The 11,608-nt window shown below is 51.9% G+C and overlaps 1 protein-coding gene across 6 annotated transcripts in view; it reads left to right on the forward strand.

The window, feature by feature from the left end:
- Positions 1–11,608, forward strand: part of VASH2 (vasohibin 2) — a 38,216-nt gene that overhangs the window by 21,777 nt on the left and 4,831 nt on the right. For 4 of the 6 annotated variants that reach the window (XR_005361946.1, XR_005361944.1, XR_005361943.1 and 1 more), the window contains 2 exons: positions 1,079–1,194; positions 2,277–2,497. Coding sequence is in view for 2 of the 6 variants with exons in the window: in XM_038542110.1 (XP_038398038.1) it covers positions 1,079–1,194 (116 nt within the window). In the remaining 4 variants the exon portion in view is untranslated. The remainder of the gene's footprint in view (positions 1–1,078; positions 1,195–2,276; positions 2,498–11,608) is intronic. The other 2 variants (XM_038542110.1, XM_038542112.1) reach the window with 1 other exon arrangement.

The raw sequence follows: 11,608 nt of genomic DNA on the forward strand, positions 1-11,608 counted from the left end.
GCCACCCTATTAAAACAAAAAAATGTAAATCATCTGCTATTTGACATGGACAATTAAAGCTTCTCTTTGTATGTACTGCTTCAAAAACGAACTAAAGTCAATTTAGATGTTATCGTTAAAGCAATGTCTTGGCCTCTACTTCCTCCTATGAAATCAAATCTAAAATGTTACTTACTCATTTTAGATTAAGGCTCTAGTCTTGTTTTGTTTTAGTGTTTATAATAGGGTGACCGGTCCTCCCAGTTTGCCTGAATCGGGGGGGTTTCCTAGGCCATGCAATTTTTGGCACTTAAAACCAAGGAGAAAAAAAAAACAAAAACAAAAAAACAAGAAGGCCCTGGGCGCACGAGGGGGAGCGGGTCACCCTGCTTTCTAATCTTTCACTGAGTCGCCTTATATCTCTGAATTGCAATGCATTTTGGCATGAAATTCTGACCTGATGTCAAAATAACAAAGAAGCATTCACTGTGCTGGCTTCATATAAACTGTACTCATAAGCCCTTCTTCCTTCTATCATGTCACTGCCATGGTGATATGATGGCTGCTTGTCCTCGTCCCTCTAGGCCTTATGGAGTCACTGAGAGAAAACCTGTGTGTACCCTGAGGACCACCAGGGAAAGAGATTTTGCTGACCTCAGCCTTGGTTCTGTTTAGCTCCTGGAGACTTGTCCTCTTCACCGTGAGGGACCTGGAGAGGAAATTCTTGACCATTGAAAGCACTCTGTGCCTGTGGGTGGGGTGGGAGGGTCAGAGGGAGACGAGCTGGTTACTAGGGGCAATATAGATGGGGCTTTGCCTTCATGGGATAGCACCGGGCCCCAGATGCAGCCCCAGGTGGCTGAGGCATCAGGCTCTGCTCCTCTGCTGTGGAAGGGGGGCACAAAGTCATCATTGCAGCCTCTGGGAGGGGGTACTTTGCTCCTTGCAGGTGCAGACCGAGCGATCCCCCTTGAAGTCTTCCAACTCGGTACCATCTAAGCCCTGCAGTCATGGCAGGTGGGGGGCTGAGATGCTGTAGGAGGATGTGGGAGTGGTTCCCTTGCGGAGCCGGTGTGGTAACTCCCCACATCTCTTTCAGATCCTGAAACCTGCAAGTGCCCATTCTCCAACCCAAGTGAGAAGCCGGGGGAAATCCCTGTCCCCCCGAAGGAGACAGGCGAGCCCCCCGAGACGGCTCGGCAGGAGAGACAAATCGTGAGTAGTGTTACCTCTTCCCCAGCTAAAGGCCCAACACACATATCCGGGGCGGGAGGGGCGGGGTTGTCCTGGCCTGAGGGGACAAACCTCTGTCCTGGGCGTGGCATCTGAAGCAGATGGAGCTCTCTAAGAGGACCGGCCCGCATTCAGGGGGCATCCCTGTGGAGAAGGATCCACTATGCACGTGACTCCCCTTGCTCTGACATCACCGCTGTCAGTTATGGACTCAGATCAAGGGACAAGCTCCGGACTGCAAGAGATTGAAGGATATCCCCAAATCCTGGCAGTGTGGGAGGAGCAAGTGGATTTAGAATTAGGAAGCCTGGGTCTGGAAGCTGAGTCGGGTCCTTGTGAGCTACATGATGTTAGGCTTACGTTCCCTTAGCCAGAAGATGGGATGGTTAGAACTGATGAAACTTCCCTAAAACCCTGTAGCCCTCTGTGCAGAAATCAGCAGAAATCATGACCATTCTTTGGATCATGGCATCAGAAATACCCACAGGCTCATCCTCTTCCTTGCTGACTCTCCTATCTCTGTCTTAGCTCTGAGGCTGGTGATTCCACACCTACTTTTGAAGGTCAAAATGAACCGCTTGGGAAATGACAGATTGGAGAAACTGAGGAAGCCCAGAGTAACCAGTGATAATCCCCTGGCAAATATTTGGGCCATAATTATACAGGGGGAAAAACACCACTTTTCTTCATACCAGCAACATGCTGGGTCACAGTAGGCTCTCGCCCTGCCAAGGGACCGTGGGGTTCAGTGGACGGAGGCCTAGGGTGAGCCCAGCTCTGCCGCCCATGTTAGCTTTGTGGCCTGGGCAAAGCTTTTAGGAACCTTAGTTTGCTCCTCCGTCAAAGAGGACAAGAATGCTTTCCCTGCCTGTCTCTCAAGGAGCCGTAAGATCAACTTAGAAGATGTAGTGAGGGCGATTAGCTCGTGGTGAACTGCTTTTCACACGCATGTTATTGTTGTCACATCAATCCTGTAGACTAAGGAAGGAGAGTTTGAGTCTTCACTTTCAAGATTGATTTTATTTATTTATTTATTTATTTATTTATTTATTTATTTATGATAGTCACACACAGAGAGAGAGAGAGAGGCAGAGACACAGGCAGAGGGAGAAGCAGGCTCCATGCACCGGGAGCCCGACGTGAGATTCGATCCCGGGTCTCCAGGATTGCGCCCTGGGCCAAAGGCAGGCGCTAAACCGCTGCGCCACCCAGGGATCCCGAGTCTTCACTTTCAAAGGAAGAAACCAGAACACAAGTCTTGTTATCTTGTGTTGTCTTGTATCTGGTCAGTGATGGGACAGGGGCTGGAACGCAGGTCTCCTGGCTCTGGGAAGGTGGCGGGGGAGGGAAGTGTGGATTCTGGTTTTGGAAGAATAGGACAGGACCAAGTGTTGTGCGTTCTGAGGAAGATTCCCTGTTGTCTCCACCCTCTTTCCCACTCCCAAACCCAGGGTGCAGAACTTACAGCCAGAAGGTATTGGCTGAGATAACTGGGGTCCAGGCTTTGAAAGGGGAGGGGAGAAAAGGGTAGAGGGGGGGTGTTGGGAGCTCCTGCAACAAGAGAAGCTGGAAAACATGGAGGCTTCAGCATGGCTTTGTCCTTTCAGGGAGCGAGATGGCTTTGGATCTTTTGTACATGCCCCTGACCCTAATCCTGCCTCTGCTGCTGACTACTGCCCTTGCCTTTTGACCCTGACCTTCACCCCAACCCTATCTCTCCCCCACTCTGATGCAGTCATCCATTCATTGGCATCCCTGAACAAAGTAGCAGTTGTCTCAGAGGGCTGCGCACATGTGAACCCTTCCCAGAGGGTCACGGAGCATAGAGCCAGTGACCCAGAAGTAGGAATCTGGTTACTCAAAAAGCAGAGGAGGGGCCCTTTTCTCTGGTTTGTTAGCTTTCCTGTCCCAGGAGGTTAAGTCTTCCCTTAGGAGCTCCCAGTCTGCCGCAGACATTGAGCGGTCCATAAAGCCTTGCTTTTCCCTCTAAACCCTAAAGTCCTGAGCATGCCACCTGATGGATTTATGCACGGAATGGCAGTGTGGGTTATTCGGACCATGCTTGTTACATGCATTTTACTTGCATCCCCAGGAACTTTGCAGTCCAAGGCATGTTAAGTTTTTAACCAGAAAAAGTTAACCGTGAGTGTCCAGAGATGGCAAAGCCAGCAGGATCTCAGACACGGGTCATGGAGACAGAAATCAGATGCCACACTAGGTGGTGGTGGTCTGAGAACAGTAGAGGAAGAAAGTGCATTTGAGCCTCGTCTGTGGGATTTGAGCCACTTGTCCGGCATCCCAGGCGAGCGTCCTACAAGCAGCTGAGAATGCAGAGCTGAGTTTGAGGAATAGAGATAATGACATTAGAGCCATCTACTTAGAAGTGACAGTTGGAGCCATAGCTGGCTAAGTCGGTGAGGAAGGAAGGAAGCACTGGCAGGCCCTGAGTAGCCCAGAGGAAGAAGGACCAGAACAGGAGACAGGGAAGGAATAGGCGGAGACGATGGACCAGGAGTGTGAAGGGGCGTCTGCACCTGCAGGAGCCAGCTGTTAAGATCATAGGAGCAAAGGAAGGAGGAAAATAAGGGAGAGTTTAAGGTCATGTAGAAGAGGGTAGAAAAGGCATTACGTGGCGTTTATCCTGCGGGGGAAGGAGGTGTGCCGTGAGGTGGGAGTGAGGAAGAGCGGGTGGGTTTTCCGCGCAGGGTGGAGAAGGGGCTGCATGCAGTCTGAAGGCCCATCTGAGGACAGATGGAAGGATCCTACGCCCTGTTCTCAAAGTTGAGCAAGCACAGAACCCTCAGAGGGCTTGTTAAAACAGACTGCGGGGCCCCTTCCCCCAGTGTTTGTGATTCAGCAGATCTGGATGGGGCTCCAGAACCTGCTCTTCTGGCAAGTTCCCAGGTGATGCAGATGCTGCTGGCCCAGGGACCACTCTTGGAGAGCCACAGTTTGCTCAGTCAGGATGCGAGAACTGATTTGGGGGTTGGCTCTAAAAACAGCAGCAGAATGTCAGGGTGCAGGCACCCCAGTCTGCTGAGGGGGGCAGATGAGGCTGAGTGTGATTCCAGGCCTCAGCTCTGCCCGGCCTGCCTGGGCCTCTGGAGACCGAGGTGCTGAGGTGAAGGCTGTGACCCTGGCCTCACTGCCATGGTTGGGCTCCACCGAAGACACTCTCGGAAGGGCCTGTCTGGTCCTTCTAGGGGCCAAGCAGAGAAACTGGTTTTCAGTTCCCGCCAGGCCATGTCCATACCCTAATCTCTGGCTACTTTGTCACAGCCAAGGCAAGCGACCACGCCTGCGCCTGCAGAGGACAAGCTCTTAAACTGCCGCAGTTGTGAGTGCAAAGCCACCTTCTAGTGCCAGGTCCCCATGGGCCCTTCGCCCCTCCTGTCGGCCCAGAGGCATGAAGTAGGCCTGGGGATGGGGAGAAAGTCAGTAGGGAGAGGGCAGTCATCACTGGAGGGGTCAGGAAGAAAGACCTGCAGGAAGATGGGGGTTCAGTGCCACCCCCCACTTCCCTCCACGCCCCGAAGTTGATCCCAGCCCCAGCAGGCAGGCCCCAGGAGCACAGAGGTGATGACAGCTTGTGGTTCAGTGAAAACATAAACTTCTCCAAAATGGCGAAGAGTAGTTGCAACCAGTTCCGGAACCCCCCAGACCCTTATCCTGTCCCCACAGCCCTTTCTCCTGGGCACAGCACTGGTTCCCAGGAGTCTTCCTCTATCAACTCCCCCTAGTGGGTCAGGGATTTTCTTTTTCACAACCGGGGGGAGGGTGGCTTTGGAAGAGTTTAACCATCAAGGGAGCCCAGGTGGCTTTCAGGTTTCTGCGGACCACTTGACATGAGCCAATCCAGGAAGACCATAACCGTCCTTGGTAGTCGAAGCCCCTACCACTTCTTTTCCCAGTTTCGAGGTCAGGAGGGGAATCTAGAGGGCGGGCATCTTGGCTGAAGTTTCAAGTGAACTGAGGTGTTACAAGGTGTCCCTGATTCCTCCTAAACCCCACCTTCTGGGTTGCAGGTCTGGGTAAGGGATTACAGGGACCAGAGGGGCCAGAGAGGCAAGGGTGGAAAGTTAAATGGAGGGCTGCGTGAGGAAGGGGTACAGAAAGGACGGAAGCTCCGAGCCCTCCCTCCCCCTCCAGATCCCAGGTCCCACCATTGCCATAGACTAGAAACCAAGACACCCTGGTTCCTAGAGGTATGTCTGGAGAGGAGCAGCTTCTCAGCTTCTACCCATGGCCTTCACCAAGCAGGCTGTTCTCTAGGTACTCTTGACTTGATGAGGAAACAAGAAAGGGACACATCTGGTTGTGACCCAATAACTCCACTAAAATTCTGGGCATCGTACGGTAGAATGGCCAGGGACTAGGGAGGGTTTGGTGGCCCTGTCACCGTGTTATTTTTCCAGCATTACACAAGACCATCAAATCATTTCTAAATGTGTTGGGTGCCATAATGAAGCTTGGGAGTGGCCCAGAGGGTGGAATATTACCATAACAGGCAAGAGGCCCAGCAGCTGTGGGGTCCCAGCCCCTTTCTGTGCCGGGATAATTTTAGTGGCTTTTTATCCCTGTCAACCTCATGCCTACAGCCGGAGCTACTTGTAGCCCTGCATTCCTCTCCATTTTTGCACTTGTCTGAATAATCCTTCTGGAAAGGAGGATCGGTGTCACTGGGTTGACAGAAGAGTCAGCTGGGAGGGAGGGCAAGCAGCAGAGCCTGCCCTAGTGTCAGCCAAGGCAAGGTTTCAAGAGGGAAGCAGGGACTCTCCCACCCTCCGCCCACAGTCCTATGTCATACTCTGCTCCCCTCCCTGAAGCCCCCTCCACACAGAGCAGTCACATTGTTCCGTGTGGTTCTAAAAGAGACAGGGAGACCGAGGTTGAGGTCTACATTGAAAAGACCTGCTGTGAACCTCTACCGGTTGCTTCCCGATGCCGGGCCTGGGTCCCCTTGCAGCTCTTGGCTGAGGGCGGTCGCAGTGCTTCTCCACGGCAGCCAGGAAGGACATCCTCGGGGCACAAGGGTTAGAAATGAAGTAGGGGGGCAAGTTTTTGCTAATAACCATGACCGGTCCCAGAGGGGGTGCCAGGGATGGTAAACCCCCTGCAAAGCTCGTGCTCCCCCATTAAGAACCTTTCCACCTAAAATGCCAACAGTTCCCCTGCTGAGAACCACCGATGCTCCTTGGGGTCCTTTTTGTCTCTGACAGTCCACACCTCTTGGCTTACAGTGTTGGCCTCGATCTGGGAGCGTAGGCTTGAGCGGACAGTGGTTTTCTGGCTGGGCTGCCTGTGTCAGCATGAAAGCCGCTCATGCCACTTGGAGTGACTACGTGGAACATTCTTCGCAAGTGGGGCAAGAGTCCCTAAGGACCCCTGGGAAGTCTTTGTTCTCCCTCCGCTTTTGGACTCCTCTTTCCCCCTTCTTGACCCTCCTCTGCTCTTCTTGGCTATTTATGATTCTCTTCTTTCCTTTTTCTTCCTCTCTGATTCCCCGTCTTGGTCATCTGTCCCTGTGGTGGTTTGTGGCTTTAGGGGCCTTTCCTCACCCTGCTGGAGACCCTCAGGGTCACAGAGGTTACTAAGCCCCATCTTAAGATAAGGTCTCCTTTCACTGCTGGCCCCAAGCTAGACAAAGGAGTTCCTGCTCCATTCTGTCTTGAAGGATTGCAATGATGCCTCCGGGCAATTGCTCCGGAGTGAGGCCAGGAAGTCATGATGAAGTCATAGAGAATCCATTTGATTCCGTGGCCTAATCCCGTGGAAGATATTTTGAATGAGGATCAAGAAGGCATTCCATTCTCCTTTGATCCTAGATGAGAAAATGTCCCCAAAGGTGAAAAGGAGGTAATTTCCTTAGCAAGGAAGTAGAGGGGAAGCAAAAGATAGATAGATAGATGATAGATAGATAGATAGAGATAGAGATAAAAATAAAAAAATAAAAGGAAATAAAAGGATGACTGTGGAAGGAGAGAGAGAGAAGTAAGCCCTCCTGGATGATGGGGAATTTCCTTCTAGAAGCTCAAAGTAGTTTCTTTTTTTTTTTTTTTTCTTTTTCTTTTTTTTAATATTTTATTTATTCATGAGAGACACACACAGAGAGAAGCAGAGACCCAGGCAGAGAGAAAAGCAGGTCCCATGCGGGGAGCCCGACGTGGGACTTGATCCCGGGATTCCAGGATCACGCCCCGGGCCCAAGGCAGTTGCTCAACCACTGAGCCACCCAGGCATCCCACAAAGTAGTTTCCAACTCAGTTTAGCTTCCCTGGGATTTTTATAGGGTCTGGGATCCCTGGGGATGCTTGTAAAAACCAGGACGGATGGTGAGCCTTATCAGCAAAGACAACATGACCCGAGGGAGCAAGAGCCTCTTGGAGGTCCTAGAGAGGTTCTCAGCAAGGACAGGAAGCTGTGCCCTGGAATCTCCAACAGTGGCCTGTGGCTCTCCGGCTCTGGCCAGAGCCTCCTATCTAGGGAGGTCTTGCCAGAAGGGGCAGGACCTGGAGAATCTCCTCTGAGCCCATTCTCTTGGGCTGAGGCCTGTCTGCTTACACAGCAACTTCAGCTGTCTTCCCACCCCCCCCCTCAACCCCCTACCCCCCACCATCTGGCAACTGCCAGCAGGGTTCCTGCTGTCCTAGGAAGTAGGGAATATGCACAGGGAGCAGGACTGGCTTGGAATGAGGGTGACAAGTGGGAAGAAATCGTCCCTCCTCCTGTGGCCCTCCAGCTGAGGCCTACCGAGACAGGTCCTAAGTCCTAAATCAGTGCCCAGCCTGACCCACTTCCTGCCAGACTAGACAGGAGAGAAGGGTCCAGGGTCTTTGCCTGAACTTGTAAATGCTGGGCCAGCCCCATGCCTGATTTAATCTGTTCCACACCCTTAGTACTGAGGACCGAGCAGTCAGTCTTAGAGTTGCACCCTTACTGCATATCCCTTTCTAGAACCCCAAGTCCACAAGGAATATAGCTAAACTGGTCCCTGTGGGTGTGCTTGTGTGTGCTGGTGAGTGGGTGAACCCATGGGCAATGCACTGCCCACCCCAAGGGGCCGTGACCTCAGGGGGACAGGAGTAAGAAGCGTGAATAGGCCGGTGGCCCATGCCTCCCAATCAGGCAGCCCTGAACTGGACACAGATGGGCTGCGTCCCCCAAAGTATCTCCTACTCATTCGGGAGAAGCAAGAGTTAAACATCCATCAGAAGAAAGAGAATGGACTTTGGGTCCAGTTAGAGCAGGAGCTGCTGTTTGTCCTGGTATAACCCCAAGACCTACAAGGTACTTGGCACAAAGTGTTATTTAACAAATTGTTTTGGGTGAGTAAGTAGAAAGCAAGTTGCAGGCGTTTTGTTCTCCCGGCTGCTGCTCAGGCCCCTGATCTCTGCTCCCCAGCAACTGCTTGGGGTGGGGGCAGGAGGTGTGCCAGACGCGGGCCGTAGTCAGAGGTGCAGAAAAGGGATGGGGGGCTGACGGGGAGCCCTGTAGGCTTTCCCTCCACTTTACTGCTTCCTCTCTTAAACCCAGTCTCACACAGACACAGCAGCTGGTATGTTCAGCCCTAGCACGTGCTGTCCCCACTTTGGTCCTCCACATGCTGCCGTGAGCTCTCGGGTTCTGAGGCTCCTTATGGCTTCACTGACACCAACCTAGAACCTAGCCACGCTCCTCCTGGGCACGGAGGCTGCCTCGGGGTATCTGCGAGACTCGAGGTGCCACGTGGCACACCTAGGAGAGAGTTTGCTCTCCCCAGACCGTCAAGGTTTAGGAAGCAGTGGCGAATACTACTAGTTTTTTATATATGTACATTTGGGTCAAGTCGATGAATCACAAGCCTTATAAAATGGAGACAAACTGCAACACTCAGAGACCCCTGTCTCCCCCCAGCTGCCTAGAACCAAAGATCACATTGAAAATCTAGAGTGTGAGGCCTCTGGCTGGCTCACTTGGTACAGCATGGGACTCTTGATCTAGGGTCGTGAGTTCAAGTCCCACGTGGGGAGTCGAGATTACTTAAAAAAAAAAAAGCCACAAATCCAGAGGGTGAATTTCCACCATGTGGCATAAGGATGGAAAACAAGGTTTCCCTGCTACAGAATATCTTCTCTATGGAGCCACCATCCTGTCTTCCTCAACCTACCTCCCCTCTGCTATAGTTGGCTCTAGGAATGTAGGCCTGAGGTTGGGGTTAAGGGGACACCTGGGACCAGGCCATCAAGCCGTCACCCTAAGTCACCCTGGATATGTTTACACGACAACAGACGAGGCTGGGATTATTCATTTGTGTGTGGAGAGAAGTGCCCCCTCCTTCCATCCACAGAGTCCCCTTCAAGTCCCCGACCCTGCTGCCCCTAAAACAGAAGGTGGGCTGAGGATAGGAACATCCTTCAATAGGAAGATCCTCTGTGATCTTCCCTTTGTTCTGGACTGGGGAGGGGTTCAGAGAAATATATTGTTCAGTCTAAAGTAATAACCGTGATCCGATGAGAGGTTCTGGGCAAGTGCAGATCCAGCTGAATCATCATCCCGGTGCTTGTGTCTCTTAAAAATAAATCCTTTTGCAGAATTCTAATTATAGCCAGGGGAGCACTTGGAAGAGGTCTCTCCACACACATGCTCACCCAGCTCTGGCCCTGAGACAAGCTGGCCGGGAGGGAACAGGATTTCTGGCTGGGGTCCACCGGCAGGTGGCAGGATGTGATAATCCCCTTCTGCCCTTCACCAGGCCAGGAAATTGTAGCCAGTATCGCGGTGAGAGAAAAGGGTTTCCTCTTTCAGGCAGTTCACTGGGGCTCTCAGTTGAACTCCTTTTCTGCCAGTATTAACCTTTCGTTCTTCCCTTGGTTCTGGATACCTAGGAGGAGCTGGAGAGAGGGGGCTACCAAGGAAGGGGACAATCTAGTCCCTCTCCTTCGGAAGCCCTCAAGCTTTCTGTTGTTCCGGGTCCACATTTAGCTTTTCAAAGAGGCAGCTTCCCTGAGTGGCTTTCAGAGGTTAGGTAAAGCCTCTCCTGTACAGACCAAAAAAAAAAAAATTTTTTTTTTCTTCCTACTTGTTAGTGCTTGGAATGTCATGGGGGTGACTTGAATTCCTGCCTTAGTGCTTTGCTTAAAATAGCCCATGATAAGGGTAACATAATGAGCCCCCTATCAGCCATTTACATGCTAGTGAGAACTTGACCCAAGTTTATTGAGAAGTACAGGCTGTTCAACAGTAGGGCTTCGTAGCTGAATTTGACTTGATCTCTGTGCTCAATTTGTCCAGTCCCTGAGGCAGGCCTAAGGATTATGAAGCTGCAGGATTCTTTAGCAGATGTGCCCGAGAAAATGCCCTAGCATATAGGGGGCAAGGAGTAATGCATTGTGAGGGAAGAAGTCAGAAAATGCTTCATGGGAGAAGTGGTGTTTGGGTTGGACCTTGAAGGGATGACAAGACATGCAGGGAGCCCAATGCGGGACTCGATCCCAGGACCCCAGGATCACTCCCTGAGACGAAGGTAGATGCTCACCTGCTGAGCCACCTGGGCGTCCCCAAATGTGACTTATATCTGGTTAGGGAAAGTATGCTCGTGTAGTTCTACAACCAGGAAAGGGAGTGTGGAGATTATATTTTAATTGCTCTAGGAAATGACCCCCACGTAATCCTTTTGTAAAGCGACGAATGCACAGGGATACTTCAAGCTCATCCTGTGGCGAATGATTTTTTTTTTGTTTTTTGATTGCTGGATTTTCTGAAATTGGGGCATGTTGAGGAGGGCAGAAGTAGATTTGCCTTTCTAACCACACTGGCCTCAGGGTGATGCTCACTTTAGGGGGTCTGCCTGAAGGAGAAAATCCCATATTAGCTGTTTGAAAGGATGACCCGCCTCAGGCAAGCAAACAAAACAGAGACTCTGTTGCAGGCTCTTTGAGAAAGTGAACCAGGTACAAGTGGACTGTGAACCAGACTGGTCTGCAAGAGCCCTGGTTCTCTGGGTGTCAGTGGCCTGAGGGCTGAGGGCTGAGGGCAGAGAGGCACATTTAAGTTTGAACCCTCAGGTGAAAGTGCGCTCCCTTCAGCTGTCAACTCAGGAATGGTCCTCACAGGGGCCCCCGTAGGATCGGTTTATAGGGAATGGCCGATCTCTAGGGTATATATGGCTGGAGGACACCATCGCCCTGAAGGGCAGAGGCCTTGAGCTCTTTGGTACAGTGAGCAGGGGTCTACATGCAAGGAAGCGCTGGGACTTCTGTCCACTGTCACCCGTATTTGTCGGCACCGTCTGTGTACCTGGGGCACCATGGGCACCGGGCACAGGACTCCTGACCAGTAAAGCAGGGCATGTGGTCACGCTGAGAAACCAGGCTCGGGCAGCACAGAGGCAAGGCCGTCCACAGGCTCCTTGGTAATG

This window comes from Canis lupus, chromosome 7, assembly GCF_011100685.1.
Source record: "Canis lupus familiaris isolate Mischka breed German Shepherd chromosome 7, alternate assembly UU_Cfam_GSD_1.0, whole genome shotgun sequence".
Classification (NCBI taxonomy): Eukaryota; Metazoa; Chordata; class Mammalia; order Carnivora; family Canidae; genus Canis; species Canis lupus.